Raw genomic sequence first — 20600 nt, forward strand, 5'->3', positions numbered from 1 at the left:
GGATGGGTGTCAGGAAGGCTGTGGGAGTGGTAGGTTCCTCCATTCACATGGTGGTCCTGATTGGGGAGAAGTGCCGTACAGCCACTACTGGCTTTTACATGGAGAGTTGCGGCTGCTGCTATCTTTAAAAAAATAAATTTTAGAGTACCCAGTTCATTTTTTCCAATTAAGGGCAATTTTGTGTGTCCAATCCACCTATCCTGCACATCTTTTGGGTTGTGGGGGTGAAACCCACGCAGACATGGGGAGAATGTGCAAGCTCCACATGGACAGTGACCCTGAGCTGGGATCGATCCTGGGACCTCGGCGCCGTGAGACAAACATGCTAACCACTTGCGCCATCGTGCTGTCTTTTAAATGGCAAAACAGATTAGGCTGCATGGGGTCCTCCGGCCAGAAGCAGTAGCAGGTGCCCTGCATATAGAATTGACATGAAACATCGTCCAGTGTCGTGCTTTTGGCACCAGAGCAGAGTTGCTTTGATTTAGCAGCTGCTGGCAAGCAAGACAAGTGAACTGTGAAGATTGATGTTTTTTTTTTAATAATAGACAGCCAGAGACACAAATAGTCAGTTTATCTAAAGAAGAAGATCTCGCAACAAAATCTGCTGGAGAGAGCTGCCCAGGAGAGTCCAGAGCAGGACATAGCAGTGGTAGTGTTAAGAACCCCAGGGATTCTGATTAACGGCCCTGAAAAAAGAAACATAATTCGGAACAAAGAGGTATAAAAATGATTTCTTGAGGTATGGTTTTGTCAATTGTGACAAGGCAAATAAGGAGGCAGAGCCCATGTGTGTTACATGCAGGGAAGTACTGGAAAATGAGAGAAGTTTCAGAATTTGAAGAGAAGTGGTGTGTGAAAAATTCCTTTTCAGGTTGAGACCCCAGAGTCAGTTATTAACTTAGAGCGGACTCCAAATTAAAAGACAACGCTACTGCAGCTTACCTGTAATGTCACATTTAAAAACATACCAAAATAAGGCAGTCAGCATTCTGGTGTAGCATCTCGCAGGAGTATCCAGTGCTGAGTAAAATGCACATTTCATTGCTACTGCACTTCACGATGACCTTTGTGTGAGGTTGGAATTTACATGTTCATAAAGATGAAGACAGCGCAAAGAAACTGGCTGAAGTTTACACCTGATATGCGCATTGGCCTCTGCTCCTTTGATCCGGATTCAAGTGAGTGTGAGGACAAAGCAGTCTCCCCTTTCATATTAAAAGGTAAGTAAACATGGCATGGGTTGCGAAGGTTGGCCAGTTGCCAAAAGTGGGTCCCGGGAAAAAGTTTGAAAAACACTAATCTAAAGCAAAGACCGGTTTCTCTATCATTTACATTTATTTCCTTTTTTCCCTCCCCTCCCTGCGTCTTTGTGTCGTCTCTGTATGTGCATATGTATGTATATATGTATAAAGGGTGTGGGGGGGGGGGGGGGGAGGGAAGCTACAGTACTTAATATTAAGAGGTTAAGTATTTAATATTTTACCAACTATCTGCTGCGTTCTTCACCATTAATCTTGTAAATAAATAGTAATTGTGTTTCAACTTACAAACCTGTTGACTGTAATTATTGAGCAGCCAAAGATTTCAGAAATTTTTATAAGAATCATTGGTTAGTTCACTTGTGTTGTGACTCCGGGACACGTGGGGCTGGAATTGACCACACGTTTGCTCGGGGTGGCAGGACAATGGACAGATGGGTCAGAGGAAATTACGGCTGTTTTAACTATCCCTTCTCCATAACATTACTGTCAAAAGCCATTCTTTTAACCCTGGGGATTAAGGATCTTAGAAATGTTTAGTGCTAACCATGAGGTCAGTGCTGAAGTTTCTGTCTCGCAATTAATTTCCTTGTTATATGTACATGTAACTTGTTCAATTTATGCAACACAGTTCCCTCCACAGTTTCCTGGGGAGTTCATTTCACATCTTTGCCAATCTCTGTAAAGTAATTAATTCCAAATTGTTCGCTTTCCTTCTCCTGAACTTCAGTCAGTGCTCCTGTGTAAAGCTCCTCTAATTTAAGCATGCTATGAGCTAGCATGCTGAGAGGTGACCTCAGTCGATGGTTTCTGCAAGGGCATGTCCAACTATTTTGATGGAGAACAATTAAACTAAAATAAACTGAAGGACAAAGTAAAAAGGTCAGCACCTTAAAATGATACTGCCTTAAACAAAAACAAAGAGCAAATGAAACTTTAAACATCAAACCAAAATGTGATTAAAAGATCAATAAAGCTTATGATCAAGTGGAATGTGAGTAGATGGCACAGAAATAGGACTGTCGCTAGTTGCAAAGAGAAACATATGCAACAGTTTAGTAAGTTAAGCAGTTACATATCAGATGAAATCCATTGGAGGAAACGTAAGGTCATGGATAATAATGGTAAAACTTTATAAGTAGCTTTGACAAATAGTCACCCAGGCTCGAAAAGGTAGCTCCCTCCTCTCTCCACCAAAGCTGTCAGACATGCTGAGATTGTCCAGTATTTTCTGTTTTTGTTTCAGGTTTCAGCATCTGCAGTAATTGATTTTTATTTCAATAAGTCTTACAACACCAGGTTAAAGTCCAACAGGTTTGTTTCAAATCACTCAGCTGAGGAAGACTTCTTACTGTGCTCACCCCAGTCCAACGCCAGCATCTCCACATCATGGTTTTTATTTCAAAGTAGAGAGTTGGAGTTCAGGCATATAAATTGATACGCTGGGTATGGATAAGTTGGGTTAATGAGTGGGTAACAGGACAATTCTAAACTCGTTACAATACACCCAAAGGTTGTCGAATTTTGTCTCATGCAGGGTGTTAAGATAAGGCTGTGGAATGGTGAAAACAGAATTCATATCAGGGTTACAGGATAAGGGCATTCGGTGAATTGCTCATGGGCCCAGAGCCTCCTTTCTGTTCTGTGACAATTGTGAGATTTTTTTCAGAAAGGGGAATTGAATGATTCTGTGAAAACACAAGAACGGTCAAAGGGAGTAGAGAGTAAGCAGAGAGTTCACTCAAAGGCAGCAATAGGCCTGCAAAGGCCACGAGAGCCAGCCTGGGGGGATTGTTACAAGACGCTTGCACGTGATACTCACCTGTGCTCGCTCCGAATCTCCAGGAGCTGATTGTGACGTCAGCCCAGCACAGGTAACAGCTGCAAGAAGGGGGCGCCATGAAAGTTCATAGGTGAGCGGCAGCCTTGTTTGCTCCTTGGTGGAAGGGAGTTGCCGGTTGCTGTGGCAATTTTGCGTTTCAGCCCTTTAGTAAATAGCACCCGTCTTTTCAATGAATGAAATTCCGTGTTTCGATCGCAGTGAATCCCGTTACCGACCCTCCGACCCTCTGCAATACAGTGAGCATGAGGCAGAATTATGGGTTCCTGTTCTGGGGGGGGGGGGGGGGGGGGGGACTTTTATACGTGATTTTTGAAGTCACAATATCTCAAGTGCTTGTAAATCTTGTTGTAGCACATTGGAAGATTGTGCCACTGACAATGAAACGTTGAACAAGTCGCCTTCTGAAGTGGCAATTAATCTTTCAGTGAATTTCTGACACCCAAGAGGATTCAAAACCAGTTTAAAGAACGGATTCAGAGGAAACCCGTTTCATTTCTAAGCAATAGAGATGAGCAATCATCAAAAAGTAGTTCTAATTCAGATTATTTTCTAGCTTTAGGAAGATGAGAATTTAATTCATCCTCAGTTTTAAAAGTTAAGTACATTGTTTAGAGCGAAGCCTTTTTAATTTTTTTAGTTTCCACTTTAAAATAAAACTAATATACATATGAAGCCACAGAATTACAAAAGTCAATTATTCAACATATTCTCATAACCAACACCTTAATTAAGTGTCCTGATAAAATGTTGATCCTTGTGTGTGGTAGTCACCACTAGCAGTATTATATGTATTACGGTAAGGCACATATAGTAGAGGTACATGGGTAAATCACTGCCTGCTGGCTCCGCCCAGTAGGCGGCGTATAAATGTATGTGCTCGCCGGTGCTGCAGCCATTCTGGTTCCAGCTACAGGAGGCACAACGAGCGGGATTCTCCGCTCATGCGACTAAGTGCCCATGCTGTCGTGAACACCGTTCGAGTTCCACGACGGCGCGAAACAGCCCCGATCTCGACCGATTCAGGGCCCGAAAATCGGCTAGGATCGGGGCCGCGAGAAACTCGGGGGCGTGTTGCTAAAGCAGCGTCGTCAGCGCGCGCCGGGCATTGGCGGCACATAAAGGCGGTGCTGTGTCATCCGCCACCTAACTGGCGCCAACCCGCGCATGTGTGGTTGCCGTACTCCCCAAGGCCGCCCCGCAAGAAGATGTCGGATGGATCTTGTGGGGCGCGGAGGAAAGGAGGTCCTCCTTCAGAGAGGCCGACCCGCCGATCGGTGGCCACTGATCGCGGGCCAGACCCCTTTTGAGTGCAACCCCGGTGAAAGAACCCCCCTCGCCCCCCACCCCCAAACAGGCCCCCCCCCCCCCCCCCCAGCGTTCCGGCAGCGACCAGGTGTGGATGGTGCCGGTGGGAAGCCGTCGTTTTGGGCAGGCCGCTCGGCCCATCCGGGCCGGAGAATAGCGGGTGTAGCATCGCTATTTTGGGTGTCCCGGGCGATTCTCCGGCCTGTGCCGCGTAGAACTTGATGGGGCCATTCCTGCTGCTTGTGTGATTCGCACAAGGGCGTTGGACCGGCGTCGCGGGGAAAAATGGTGCGCCAGGCGATTCTCCAAAGCGGTGCGGGAGCGGAGAATCACGCCCAACATCTTTGCTCAATAAAGCCTCAATTATTCCACTACTCTCGTCTTTGTGGTAATTGATAGCGCATCATTGTAGAACATATAGAAGTGGATGCACTTCTAATTACATGTATGATTCAACAATGTCTGTTCAGTATTGCATCTCCATTATCAATTTTCATGAAGCTGCAGTTCACTGGGACCGCGACCTATGTTTGTCTATGGATTTCAAAACTGGATTTCAAAATTATTGTCATGTTAGTCATAACACATTGTAAAGTATATAGTAGCCCATAGTTAAAAATGAATTATGTTCTCATTTAAAAGAAATAGATTGATTCCAATTTATTGAAGGCAAAAGGCTTGTATTGATTTGGAGTTTGACGTTCAAATGAAATAATGATCGCAATATATCTGCATTTGACCAAGTATTCAAAAAAAATGCTTTTACTTTATTTAGTTTGGATTGTGGAAAATTGTATTCTTAATGGTCAAATGCATGATTGTGATGCAAAGTCACAGCAATTGAATCATATACCTAAGAAAGGTTCCTGAATCATATTGTTGCATGTTAAGTAGCATTTCTTTGACGTACTTTTCCCTGAACTATTTAATATTTGGGCCTAGTTTTTGCACTGAGAAAGACTGTGAGACTAACAATGTTGTCCATTATTGCAAAGTACATCAGATTGTAATTTTTGAAGTCTGCACATGTGCAGTTGAATTGTGCAGAGGGAAGTAAGAGACTGCTGTGTGCTCTGTTTCACAGAGACATGGCTCACCCCTGCCTCACCGGACTGTGCCATACAACCTGAAGGCTTCTCAATTCACCGGGCGGACCGCACGGCATCATCAGGCAAAGCGAATGGTGGAGGGGTTTGCCTCCTCATCAACTCCTCCTGGTGCTTGGATGTGGCGACTCTGGCGACCTACTGCTCCCCAGACCTGGAATACCTGACCGTGAAGTGCCGCCCATATTATCTTCCACGTGAGTTCACTTCAGCCATTAACACAACGGTCTACATCCCATCCCAGGCAGTAGTGAGGAAGGCGCTGGACGAACTATACACAGTAATAAACAACTACGAAACAGAACACCCGGAGGCCTTGTTCATCGTGGCCGGAGACTTCAACAAGGCCAACCTCAAGAGTGTACTGCCAAAATTCCACCAGCACATCTCCTGTCCCACCAGGGGCGACAACACTCTTGACCACTGCTACTCAAAAATCAAGGGCGCCTACCGTTCCATCCCCCGACCGCACTTTGGGAAATCAGACCATAAGACGGTGCTCCTTCTCCCGGCATACAAGCAGAAACTCAAGCGGGAGAATCCAGCTAAGAAGGTTGTGCAGTGCTGGTCCGAGGAGACAGAAGAGCTCTTATGTGACTGCTTAGAGACAGTGGACTGGTCCATATTTAAGAACTCAGCGACCAACTTAAACGAGTATGCCACCACCGTCACAGACTTCATCAGCAAATGTGTGGACGACTGCGTGCCAAAGAAAGCAGTACGTGCGTTCCCCAACCAGAAACCATGGCTCAATCGCGAGATTGACTCCCTACTGAAGGACAGATCTGAGGCATTCAAGGCAGATGACCCTGACCTATATAAGAAGTCCAGGTACGACCTCCGCAAAGCCATCTGGAATGCCAAGAGAGAATATCAAACCAAGCTAGAGTCACAGACAGACTCTCGGCGGTTGTGGCAAGGACTAAACAACATAACGGGCTACAAAGCGAAGCCGAACTGTATCTCTGGCAGCAGCGCACCCCTCCCCGATGAACTCAATGCATTCTATGCTCGGTTCGAGCAGGTAACCAACAATCCGCTGGCGAGTGCCCCAGCAGCCCATAATTCACCCATACCCACCATCACAGCTTCCGAAGTCAGATTGGCCTTCCTGAAAGTGAACCCTCGGAAGGCGACGGGCCCAGACGGGATCCCTGGTCGTGCACTCAGAGCCTGCGCGGACCAGCTGGCAGAGGTATTCACGGACATCTTTAACCTGTCCCTACTCCACTCCGAGGTCCCCACCTGCTTCAAGAAGACCACCATCATACCGGTACCAAAGAAGAACCAGGCAACGTGCCTCAATGACTACCGACCAGTGGCCCTGACTTCAGTCGTAATGAAGTGCTTCGAGAGGTTGATCATGAAGCGCATCACCTCCATACTCCCAGAACGCCTTGAGCCACTGCAATTCGCATACCGCTGCAACCAGTCCACATCAGACACCATTTCCCTGGCCCTACACTCATCCCTAGAGCATCTCGAAAACAAGGGCTCCTACATTAGACTCCTATTTATTGACTACAGCTCCGCCTTCAACACCATAACCCCAGCCAAGCTCATATCAAAGCTCCAAAACCTAGGACTTGGCTCCCCACTCTGCAACTGGATCCTCGATTTTCTGACCAACAGACCACAATTAGTAAGAATGAACAACAACACCTCCTCCACAATAGTCCTCAACACTGGCGCCTCGCAAGGCTGCATACTTAGCCCCCTTTTCTACTCCCTGTACACACACGACTGCGTGGCAAAACTTGGTTACAACTCCATCTACCAGTTTGCTGACAATACAACCATAGTGGGCCGGATCTCGAATAACGATGAGTCCGAATACAGGAGGGAAATAGAGAACCTAGTGGAGTGGTGTAGCGACAACAATCTCTCCCTCAATGCCAGCAAAACTAAAGAGCCGGTAATTGACTTCAGGAAGCAAAGTACTGTACACACTCCTGTCAGCATCAACGGGGCCAAGGTGGAGATAGTTAGCAGTTTCAAATTCCTAGGGGTGCACATCTCCAAAAATCTGTCCTGGTCCACCCACGTCGACGCTACCACCAAGAAAGCACAACAGCGCCTATACTTCCTCAGGAAACTAAGGAAATTCGGCATGTCCACATTGACTCTTACCAACTTTTACAGATGCACCATAGAAAGCATCCTATCAGGCTGCATCACAGCCTGGTATGGCAACTGCTCGGCCCAGGACCGGAAGAAACTTCAGAGAGTCGTGAACACCGCCCAGTCCATCACACAAACCCGCCTCACATCCAGCTACACCTCCCGCTGCCTGGGGAAAGCGGGCAGTATAATCAAAGATCCCTCCCACCCGGCTTACTCACTCTTCCAACTTCTTCCATCGGGCAGGAGATACAGAAGTCTGAGAACACGCACGAACAGACTCAAAAACAGCTTCTTCCCCACTGTCACCAGACTCCTAAATGACCCTCTTATGGACTGATTTCATTAACACTACACCCTGTATGCTTCATCCGATGCCAGTGCTTATGTGGTTACATTGTATATGTTGTGTTGCCCTATTATGTATTTTCTTTTATTCCCTTTTCTTCTCATGTACTTAATGATCTATTGAGCTGCTCGCAGAAAAATACTTTTCACTGTACCTCGGTACACGTGACAATAAACAAATCCAATCCAATTGGAAGTTGCAGTATGAGATCCTCCACAGGTTGAGCTATAACAGTTCCTTGCAGATGGACTTGGCATTGAAATCCTTGCAAAGGTGTAAAGTTGTAATAGTTTTACATGTTGGGGCTTCTGCCCAGTATACTAGCAACCATTGGGGTCTGGTCCAGAATTGTAATTCAGCCAATAAAGATATGAGCAAGTTGCAAGATCATCAAGGTTTTGAATGCAAAATTCACAAATCTCAAACAACATATCAGATTTTATTCCCTCAAGTACATATTGGATATTTATAATATCTTGATGAAGAAAGTTAATTTATTACAGGTTCCCCTTTGATTGAAACATATAAAATTTTGAATAGGCTGGACAGACTAGCTGCAGAGAGTTTTCAATCATCGGGGAACCTAGAACGAGGGGATAGTCTCAGGATATGTTGTAGACCATTTAGGACTGAGATGAGGAACGTGTTGGGAACCAATGGAATTCTCTACCATAGAAGGCTGTGGCGGCCAAGCCACTGAATATATTCAAGAAAGAGATAGATAATCTTTCAGATTTTAATGGCATCAAGGAGGTTGGGGAGAAAGTGGGAAGAAAAAGTGGGAATCATAGAATCACAGAATTTACAGTGCAAAATGAGGCCATTCGGTCCATCGAGTCTGCACCAGCTCTTGAAAAGAGCACCCCACTTAAGCCCACATACCCCTATTGGCCAGTAAACCCACCTAACCTAAGGACAATTTAGCATGGCCAATCCACCTAACCTGCACATCTTTGGACTGTGGGATGAAACCCACGCAGACACGGGGAGAACATGCAGACTCCGCACAGACAGTGACCCAAGCCGGGAATCGAACCTGGGACCCTGGAGCTGTGAAGCAACTGTGCTAACCACTGTGCCGCCCATGTGCCATTGACATAGAGGTTCAGACATGACCTTATTGAATAGTGGAACAGACTCGAAGGGCCGAATGGCCTACTCGTGCTCCTAGTTTCTATTACATTAGAAACTGTATTTTGGTGTTTAGCTCTCACTCACAGAAACTAATTATCTTCCTTGTTTCCACCTTAGCCTTTTAAGATTTCCAATGAATAATGATTTCAGTTAATTTGCTGCTAGGAGTTTTAAATATTTTGTTTTTAAAACATTTTATGATGGTCACTTAATGATTTGGAAGGAAGGATGTAGAGATACAAGATAACATAATTAGATGAATTGGACATCCTGAATTCTCCCTCAGTGTACCCGAACAGGCGGTGAAGTGTGGCGACTAGGGGATTTTCACAGTAACTTCATTGCACTGTTAATGTAAGCCTACTTGTGGCACTAATAAAGATTATTATTATAACAGCACCAGTCAAAAATAAGTTTAGCAAGTTCACTGAAAATATGCTTGGATAATCCATGTTTCTGCACATTTAATAACTACAGGTACAAATTAGAGTGTTTTGTAAATTACAGCCTGCATCACGATACCTTATACTTACAATACCAAAAGAATTCATTCTTGAGTATACTTTAATTAATCTAATCTTGGAAAACCTATGGATCAACCAAAACCAGAAAGTTAGGAATACAATTTGTGAGTGATAAAAGTTCTTTGCGTGTTCAGAAAATGAAAAACATTTTCTCAAAGATAATTCTGATTTTTAAATTACATTTTTTAGATCAACTAGTAAAGCTGTCCCTCGGGGTGGCATCCTCCCGCATCTCTATGTGTCAGATCCCAATAAAGCGAGACAATATGGTGCAGGTAGACGGGGCCAGCACTTACAGGACAGCGATTATAACAGAGAAAAGCTACCGTCCCTTGAGACTGAAACTCCAGACAGTGTTGATGAAAGTTCAAAGATATCTTTGTTAGAATCCAGAGTGAAATCAGTAGAAGATGCAAATTATTCCTTACGCGAGGAGGTTATACAACTTCAAAATGAACTCAAACAAATTGGAACCAACGGTATTAATTTCCAAGACCAGCATAGCCCATGGTCAACTATTATGGACAGTATTGGAACCAGTAATAACATGATTTCAAAGATTGTGTCTCGTTTAAAGGAAGCAGAAGGGATGCTTTACTTTGAGAAAAGGACAGTTGATATGATATTAGATCATATGAGTCAACTGGATCAAGTTATCAATGATCAGCAGGAAGATATGAAAAGACAAAAGAGTAATCTTGAGGACAGGTGAGAATAATTGCCATTAATCCAACTTGTCTTAAAGGTGCAATGCAGAATCCTACATTTGGGTTGATTGTAATTGTATTCATTTGTTCACAGATCCTAGTGAGTCCTAGTGAGTTTTTAATAATGTTCCAATCACGGTAGGGGAAGATAACTTTTAAAAGGAGAGTTGAATACCCAGTAACTGACTCAAAGGACCACGCAATAAGATGTCCCATTTTAAGATTTTTACTGTAACAAACATACTTAAGAACAACATCGACTAAACATAACATTGACTAAACATTACTAAGTAGGCAACTAACACATTAAACTACAGAAAATATATTCTCCATAACTTCCCAACACAACAAAGAGTCCTATACAACATTTATACATTACAATTCTTCAGAGTGTGATGTAGACCTTATAGGAATCTGGCCAAAGTTGCTCCCAGCTTCCAACATGTTTACTTCTTCCTATTTCCTGAAACCATAACACTCATTGTCTATCGAAAGTCGTTCACATAGAAACATACATAGAAAATAGAAGCAGGAAGAGGCCATTCGATCCTTCGAGCTTGCTCCACCGTTCATTATTATCATGGCTGATCATCAAGTTCAATACCCTGTTACCGCCTTGCCCCCATATCCCTTGATTCCTTTAGCCCCAAGAGCTATACCTAATTCCCTCTTGAAATTGCACAATGTTTTTGCTTCAACTAATTTCTGTGGTAGTGAATTCCACAGATTCACCACTCTCCGGGTGAAGAAATTTGTCCTCCGCTAAAAGATTTCCCTTAGACATCTGAGACATTCCTCAACAAACTGCAGAGGAGATACACTAGGTTAATCCCAGAGCTGAAGGGGTTGGATTACGAGGAGAGTTTGAGTGGACTGGGACTGTACTCTTTGGAATTTAGAAGGATGTGGGGGGATATTATAGAAACATATAAAATTATGAAGGGAATAGATAGGATAGATGCGGGCAGGTTGTTTCCACTGGCGGGTGAAAGCAGAACTAGGGGGCATAGCCTCAAAATAAGGGGAAGTAGATTTAGGACTGAGCTTAGGAGGAACTTCTTCACCCAAAGGGTTGCGAATCTATGGAATTCCTTGCCCAGTGAAGCAGTAGAGGCTCTTTCATTAAATGTTTTTAAGATAAAGATAGATAGTTTTTTGAAGAATAAAGGTATTAAGGGTTATGGTGTTCGGGCCGGAAAGTGGTGCTGGGTCCCAAAAAGATCAGCCATGATCTCATTGAATGGCGGAGCAGGCTCGAGGGGCCAGATGGCCTACTCCTGCTCCTAGTTCTTATGTAAAAGTACTTTATTGTCTTGTAAAGTGCTTCGAGGCATCCAGTGGATGTGATAAGTGCTGTATAAATGCAGTTTTTAAACACTCATCATCCCAATGCACTTCACAGGAGATTTATAAAACAAAATATGACAACAAGCCACCTGAGGAGCTAGGTCAGATTATCTTCATCAAAGAGATAGTTTTTAAGGAGTGTCTTAGAGCAGGGTTTTTCAAACTCAGGGTCGTGACCCGTGGGTGGGTCGCGAGCGGGTGTTGGGAGGGTCGGGGAACAATCGGCCATGAACAGCTTTGAAGTTGAGAATGCTGGCCGTGACCGGCCTTTAAATACAAACTGTGGTGATATGCATCACTGTAGATACACAAGGGGTTAATGTAGATACACTAGGACTGAGTAAACACTAGAGGGCGCACCAGAGACATCATGACACACAGACATTCAACCAATAGGTCAGTAAGATAGGACACGACCAATGGGCAGTGTAGACATACCCAGAGGTGACACGACCACAAGGGGGCTACCCATATAAAAGGACAGGACACACATGCTCTTCCTCTTTCCACAGGCGACACTCAGAGAGACAGGGGCAGATCAGGAAACATCACATCCACCGCATGGATTAGAGCAGACTGGTTAGTTAGATTGAGTTACTATAGTAAGATCAGCAGGAGAGTCGAACTCAAGTAGGAGAATTGTTAACTGTTCAATAAATGTGTTAAACTTATCTCCAAGTCTGAACCTTCCTTTGTCAGAACATCAAGGAAGCAGCTTATGCTACATGAAGAGGCATAACACAACACAAACTATGGACCCTTCCCACCAGAAGTGGTGGTAGAGAGCAGGTCATGCACCCGGCACGTAGACTGATGTCAAGCGTCCTGTACGTCCGTGCTTTGACACAAAATCACAGAGAAGAAATTCCTCCATTTTGTAGCTGCCAGCAAGTAAGTAACAGAACTGCGCGACGAACTGAACATGGGTCATTTTGTAATAAAGAAGAGAGGGCCAGAGACACAAACAGGCCAGGATCTCACAACTGAATGTGCTGGAGAGAGCTTACCAGGAGAGTCCACAGCAGGACAAAGCAGTGTTGGTGTGAGCTGTAAGCAGAGCTCCAGGGTCTCCGGTGAACAACTTGGTGGTGCAGTGTGCATCTGGAAGATGACCATCATTGAGAATGTTATTCTGGATGAAGATCTCAGCTCTGTGGTGCAGGTCTTCAGGGCTTACTTTGAAGATTTGTGAGCTATCCTTGGAAGAATGGTTGAGGCGCATGAGAGAGTTCTTTCATTTGGAAAAGCACTTTCCATGGTAATAGCCCACCTTCGAGACATTGATATCCTGCTGCATGGTGTGTCGTTTATCCTGACGGGTTCAGGAGGTAGGGGCCAGGAAAGGTAAGTCAGTGAGCTTGGTCCCTGGAGAGAAGTGGGGTCTAGTCCACCCCCCCCCCAACCCCCCCCTCCATCCCTCAAAGCCGGGTCCTAGGCTGTGAGTTGCTTGGGCGCTGGAGTCGTTCATTGGAATCCTTGAGAGATCCTGAGGAGCGTTCATTGATCCAGTCTTGGCGCCAACCTTCTCGAGCAACATAGATGGTGTCACTATCCTGCAATTCTTCCATAATCTTGGATGTTACTCCTTATGTTGTCGATTATTACTGTCTTTTCTCCTGCAGGAGCGTGCGAGATGTGAGCATGAGGGTGATTGCTGTCTGTTATCTTGTTCTCGCAAAAATCCCCCCCCCCCCCCCCCCCCCCCCCCCAGCCGTATCAGGTTTTTATTTTGGCCTTTTGTCATTTTGAATTTAAGAATCCATGCCTTTCTCCTTCGATGGTCTGGGCAGATTGTGTATCCTGGGAAGAACTGAGATGAGAGACTGGGTTCGTTCTGACTCTTTCTCAAGGTTGGAATTTTCCCCCCAGGTCTTTTCTTTGTAGAGCTAATTAGAATGGGAGGATATGAGTGGCGGCGCACGGGGAGGTAGGTTTGGTTAATACCTGGCTGGTCTGTTGAAGAGAGAGCTTGTTCTTTGTGTCTGTGGTGGCACGAGGCAATACCAAGTAGATGATAGCAATGAAGAATGAAGTGTTTATTGACAACTGACAAGGGTAACTTATGTATTGGCACAGAGTCTATAATGTAAACGTTAACACTCTGGCTCCTAGGTTCACTTTGACCAGATTCCCGCTCAATGGGACCCACACTGATCCCTTATTGGCCAGGGTTTGGGCACACCTGCACAATAGGCCTCGAGCCAGTAACATGTGTGGTGTTGGGTGCTCTGGTGCACAGATGAGCCAACACAGTTGTATGTGGTACAACTCTATTTTATTTTAACTCTTATAATACAGTTCGTTCTGGATACTCTGCACGTGCTGTCTCCCTGAGTGTGTTTGGTGGCAGATGTGTCCTGGTCCTCCTCTGCAGCTAATACTGACCACCGGGGGTCGTGTCTGTGCTTTTATATCTTTCTGTCATTGGTTGTGGTGTTGTGTGTTCTGATTTGTCTGTTGGTGTGTCTATCATGATGTGTGTGTTTGAATATCATGACATCCCCCCTTTTTACAAAGATATGTGCCTACGTGGTTATAAATATAATTGTGTCGTGAGTGCATCTAAGAGTGTGTGTGTGTGTTGTGTACAGCGTGTGTATATGACGTAACTATTTACATGGGGCGATGTCGGGTGCGTCACACTAACAAGGTTGTACCATAACAAAACTTGGATGCGAGAGAAAAAAAAAAAAAACTTGAACATTGGTCCGGTCAGACGATATCTGGAACAATAAACAACAACAGGTTATAATACAGAAGTGTTTGACTTTTTGAACGTATGAACAGCGTTATAAGTCCAGTCTAATGGGTGACCGCCTCAAGAGTGGGCTGGTCCTCAAGCCGGTTCAGCTGTGGAGATTTGGGGTCACACTGGTTCACCTTGGACTGTTGGAGGTGATGCTGTTGCCGAAGTCTCTACTTTACCATTTGTTGTACTTCGTCCAGTGCTTGGTTTTTTCATTCGTGCAAATATAACATTCAACATCTTTGTTAGTGGTGCCTTGGCTGTGGTTTGGTTCTGGTGGCGATGGAAGGGGCATGATCCGTGGCATCTCCACGAAGTCATCCTTGGGAACCAGTGGAGGATCCGGCGTGTGCGTACGGTTCAGTTGCGAGCGTGGAAGGCGGCGCAAAGCTCGCTGATTGCGCCTACGCACCAATCCATCCGCCCTGCATGCCAGGAACAAGGTGGAGTCTTTTTTCTTTTTATGTTTGTGGTGGACGGCATCTTGTAGCCGATGGGTCGTTGCCATCGAAGTAGCACCATCACTAATATCATGCAAGGCGATGACTGTGCCAGATGTGGAAGTTGGCCGAGACCGTGCACGCTGGTTCCGGCCACCTGCTGTGCCGGAAGGGCGACTCCGCAGAGAAACGTCGAAGCATGTCGCCTTGGAGAGAGAATTGTTGCTCGCATCAACGTCTGGCGATGGCGCGAATTGGTGTGTCCATCTTGGACCGCCGGTGCTGGTTGCCACTGCCGACCCAGTGGGACTGCCACGCGATCCATTCCCTGTCGCCGTGGCATCCGCCGTCACCCTGAGCGTGCCATCACCGAGGCCGCGACACCGCCCGTCCGGAGCAAGGTCTGGCGTGCGCAAATCAGAGTCGGCGCTTGGCTGCTCCCCATCTGGAGTCCGGTCTGCCTTCCGTCGATGCCCCCCGTCCGGAGTCCCAACAGGTTCACTGGAGGCAGCCGAGATTCCCTGAAGCTGCACTTCTGGAGTCGGAACATGCAGGAATGCACCAACCAGTGGAGAGGCTCGAGCCATCGAGGGTGGAAGCGGTGCGCCGCCACCGCAGTCGTCAGTGGTCCCACCGTGATCGTCGAGTGCCTCGGTACGCACTCGGCGAGGTCTGTCACCTTGCACCTTTTGCATGGGAAGTGGGATGCTGTCGTCACTCGTCTCACATCCCGTGGATAGATCCTCATTAGCAGCTTGCTGTTCACTAGGGTTGGATAAATTGTCAGAGTTTTCATCTGGTGGTGCACACCATGTCGGTGGACTGTCATTGTCTTGCCGTTGTCCTTCATTTGGGCTTTTCTTCTTTGGAATTTTAAATCTTCCCCCAGACATTGCAGAACCTTGTTTATTACCCCCAAATTCTCCCATACGTATGGTCTCGAATATAGGATCCAATGTTTCTATCGACATTGTACTATTTTCCAAAGAACATTCCGTTTCACTTTTCTTCTCAGGTGCCTCATATGTATCTTTGTCTAATGTACATGCCTTCATGGTCTCTGGGTCTGATTTTGCTGGGACTGGCATGGTCACAGTCTCTCTTTTACTGTTCTCAATTGCCCACATTATACTCCCCATACATAACTGCTTAATCACTGGGGTTAGTGTGGTACAATGGATAATCGGGTCGAGCTTATCTGCATCTTCACCATTAGTGGAAAGCACACTTGGTTCACTTGAAACTGCTGTGGGTTTTAAATTCGTTATCTGGCTACTCGATGTCGGTGTCCTCAGGATTCTTGCTCCAATGTTCTGCTCATTTATCAGTGGAGTGTGTATAGGTTCAATGCAATTAATGTTCCCCTCAAGGTTTGAAGAGTCATTACTGACTAACTGCTGGTCTCCGAAGTTGGGATTTTGCGGCGTTGTGTTGAAGGGAGACATTTGTCCCTGCTGTAGATATGATTCAGGTTGTGTTATTTCCATTACCTGAGGATCAATGTCTTGTCCATTTTTTCGATCCGTACTAAAACACTGGCAATTCTCAGTCTGCTCCTTGCAAGTTAAACATTCAATAAATTTCTTTAGCAAATCCTCAGCATCCTTCTGTGGCCGTGCAGCATTATTAATCTCTGTTCGGCTATAATGATCCTGAAGGTCAGCGCATAAACCTTTTTTCTTCGGGCTTGGACGAGGCGATTCCTTTGGCTTGTCTTCAGTTGGGCTTGAACAGTCATCAGCGCTGTGCCCTTCATTGTAGCATGAGAGACCTTCATGGTCATGCTGCTGTGTAGTGGAGCATGGTAGGCTGTTATAGCCTTCTTGCTGTTCACGTGAGCATGGCAGACTTGCATCATCTGCCGCTGGTTGGTCAGGAGAGGTTGCTAGACCCTCATGGTCTTGTTCCTGCAAGGACTGCACATTGGAGTCTTGCGTTGCTTCTATCGTGGAGGCTGTCCACGAGCTCTCTGTGGAGGCTTGTGACACTGGAGTCACTTCTTGTTCGTGCAAGGACTGCGCTCTGGAGTCTTGCGTTGCTTCTATCGTGGAGGCTGTCCACGAGCTCTCTGTGGAGGCTTGTGACACTGGAGTCACTTCTTGTTCGTGCAAGGACTGCGCTCTGGAGTCTTGCGTTGCTTCTATCGTGGAGGCTGTCCACGAGCTCTCTGTGGAGGCTTGTGACACTGGAGTCACTTCTTGTCCGTGCAAGGACTGCGCTCTGGAGTCTTGCATTTCTGCAATTGTGGAGTCTGTCCACGAGCTTGCTGTGGAGGCTTGTGACACTGGAGTCACTTCTGGTTCATGCGAGGACTGCGCTCTGGAGTCTTGCATGTCTTCTTTCATAGAGTCGGGAACGTTGAGCGGGACGTGGACCACGCTCTGTGTGGCAGCAGGGCGCTCTCCGTGTGCTTGCACCGCTCCCTGTCTGTTAATGTCAGGCTGCAGCATCATCCGGTACTGATAAGTTGGAACGTCATATCTGCTGGATTGAAGATCCTCAAATCCGAAAAATGAATCCGCATCTGCGTCGGATTCAATGTGGGGGCCGCCAATGTGCAACACGAAAGGTTCGTCCGAGTCATAGTCGTATAGGACCACGGAGCTATCATTGGGCTCGCGAGGTCCGGAAACACTGTAAAGATTGTCATCGAAGTATTCGAGGTCGGAATCATCGGCTTGTGCGTAGGTAACTGCTTGTCGGAGGGTTCTTCGGAGGTCAAATTCATCTCCTGGGTCAATTTGCGGCACTGTGCTGTCATTCCAGGTGAGGGAAGGTTGTTTTACAGCTTTAACAGATTTTTGTTTTTTTGATTTGGGACGTTTCCCTTTTAAATTGGATTTGGGACATTTCCCCTTTAAATTGGTGCAGTCTGGGGCCTCTGACATCCTGACGCTCGGTATGTAGCACGTAGGAAGCGACTGCGCATGCTCAGATCGCTCTTCCTTTACCGATGGCCGTTTTCTTGACTGCGCATGCGCAGCATCTCGCGCATGCGCAAACGAAACTTCCGGTTCTGCGCACTGCTCGCGCAACTGTGCTAGCGTGATACCTTTAGCAAGATGGCCGCCGACCTCGACCCAGCCCTCTCTCAGGCCCGGGATTTCGGCCTCTGGGAATTCGGGCTCCGGGATCCCAGCCACGAGGTGAGTACTGCCGCTTTTCTTACCTTTACTTGCCGATTGGATTGCGTTTTCTTCACAGTACTTGGAGAATTTGTCCAGGACTGCCTGGTAATCGTACCTTTGCTGCCTCCTGAAGAACCTGAACCTTCTGAATATTTCTCTTGCCCTTGCACCGGCGATGGTGAGGAGAAATTCAATTTTTTCGCTATCATCCAGGTCTTGGAGTTCAGCTGCCACCAGGAACAATTCGAACCATTGCCGGAATCGCCGCCAGTTTTCGCGGAGGTCGCCGTGGCACTGGAGCGGCTGCGGAACCGGGAGCTCTATCATTTTGCCTGGGCACTGCTGGTTGTCTGTGTACACTGAGGTATGCCGGCAGGTATCGATCCACTCCTGTACCATGTGGTGTTGGGTGCTCTGGTGCACAGATGAGCCAACACAGTTGTATGTGGTACAATTCTATTTTATTTTAACTCTTATAATACAGTTCGTTCTGGATACTCTGCACGTGCTGTCTCCCTGAGTGTGTTTGGTGGCAGATGTGTCCTGGTCCTCCTCTGCAGCTAATACTGACCACCGGGGGTCGTGTCTGTGCTTTTATATCTTTCTGTCATTGGTTGTGGTGTTGTGTGTTCTGATTTGTCTGTTGGTGTGTCTATCATGATGTGTGTGTTTGAATATCATGACAACATGGACTGTGAGGGCATGCCCCTTAAAGGGGCCAGTCTATCACACCCACGCCCTTTAAGTCCTTTATTGGCACATTGGCACAAACAGACTACATACAATATAAGACTGAGAAATAAAAGGGAACAGAGTCCAAAAATCCATCAGTGCATTCATTGATCAGGAGATTCCTGAGGCTCATGGGCCGTCTTAATCCCCAACTGGCTCCTCCAACTTGCAGGTCGGAATATAGGAATTGGGAGCAGAAGTAGGCAATTCAGCCCTTAGAGCCTGTTCCACCATTCAATCAGATCATAGCTGATCTCTTCTTGGTCTCAAATCCACCTCCCCACCTGTTCCCCATATCCCTTTAACCTTTTTTTAAAATCAGAAATCTATCTACCTATATCCTTCTTGAAACCATTTAATGACTCGGATTCCACAGCATTATGGAGCAGCGAGTTCCACAAATTCACCACCCTCTGCCTGATCTCAGTTCTAAACCTTCCGCCTCTCAAACTATATCTGTGACCTCTAGTTCTAGATTGCCCTACAAGGGTGAACATTTGGTCTGCGTTTAGGTTACGTTATTCATCGGGCAGTTTCAAAACATTCCTTGCAGCATGTCGTTAGCAGACTTCAGTTAAACAGTGGCTGACTTAACCTGGGCCAGAATTTGTGTATATACTTGAGGCGTTTGCCCGATCTGGAAGCGTGTAACATCAATCGTGCGAAAAGATGTCGGCCGCGTGTCCCAACGTCATCATGCGTTTTTGGCCAGCAGGTGTTCGCATGAGTAGGAAGCTTATTCACCAACAATCAGGAAATCAATCTAAATTATTTAAACGGCAATTGACTGGGATTTTACATTGCCCGAGAGCCTTTACAGTTGGCAGGTGGGAAGATTGGCCTGGCATTTTACAACAGGGCAGCACGGTAGCATTGTGGATAGCACAATTGTTTCACAGCTCCAGGGTCCCAGGTTCGATTCCGGCTTGGGTCACTGTCTGTGTGGAGTCTGCACATCCTCCCCGGGTGTGCATGGGTTTCCTCCGGGTGCTCCGGTTTCCTCCCACAGTCCAAAGATATGCAGGTTAGGTGGATTGGCCATGATAAATTGCCCTTAGTGTCCAAAAATTGCCCTTAGTGTTGGGTGGGGTTACTGGGTTATGGGGATAGGGTGGAGGTGTTGACCTTGGGTAGGGTGCTCTTTCCAAGAGCTGGTGCAGACTCGATGGGCCAAATGGCCTCCTTCAGCACTGTAAATTCTATGATAATCTATGATTGAAGCTGCAACCTCACTCCAGGGCCGGATGAAAGGTCAGGGCTCAAATAAAATTAACAGGTCTGGGGTCTAAAGATGATTTACTGCCGAGACACCCATAGTTTTAACATTGATATTTATTTTTCCCGGGTCAGCAGCTCCCTGAGCCAATTCTGCCCCGGCTGTCCCCCTGAGGGAGCACATTGGAAGGGCCAGCCCACATGTTGCCTTTGCTCGCCACCCTCCCTCCCTCTTCCTGCGTTCCACGACAGTGCTCAGCCTTTCACAGAGCACGTTTCATGCTGGGTGGCTGTTAATTGGAACACATTTAACACCCACTTTTGGGCCCACCGAGTGTGCACTCCCGAGCGTCGAAAAACCAGGCCTTGGTAAGATTTTACTATGTCCCGATAACAGTTTCTGTTTCATAGTATTTGCCAATTTTTAATTTCGCTACAGTTGCAGTAGCTTCAATATTTGCTGTGATACTTTTAGCCCTGTCGATTACTTTTTTGTTATCCTTTCAATTACATAAAATTGTTCTATATTAAGAGTTGCATTCCATTTTTTAAATTATCGGTGACAAAACCTGTGACTATTTACTGTGCCAATTCGATTACGTTTCACGATATTTGAACATATTAATATTGTATGCAAAGTA

At 46.2% G+C, this 20600-nt stretch overlaps 1 protein-coding gene across 1 annotated transcript in view; it reads left to right on the forward strand.

Annotated features, from left to right (window-relative positions):
• The first annotated feature begins 5384 nt into the window (after positions 1–5384).
• Positions 5385–20600, forward strand: part of LOC140393478 (coiled-coil domain-containing protein 154-like) — a 108303-nt gene continuing 93087 nt past the window's right edge. Inside the window, exons 1-2 of the mRNA XM_072479803.1 lie at positions 5385–5416; positions 9834–10352. Of these exons, the coding sequence (XP_072335904.1) occupies positions 5385–5416; positions 9834–10352 (551 nt within the window). The remainder of the gene's footprint in view (positions 5417–9833; positions 10353–20600) is intronic.

This window comes from Scyliorhinus torazame, chromosome 17, assembly GCF_047496885.1.
Source record: "Scyliorhinus torazame isolate Kashiwa2021f chromosome 17, sScyTor2.1, whole genome shotgun sequence".
Taxonomy (NCBI): Eukaryota; Metazoa; Chordata; class Chondrichthyes; order Carcharhiniformes; family Scyliorhinidae; genus Scyliorhinus; species Scyliorhinus torazame.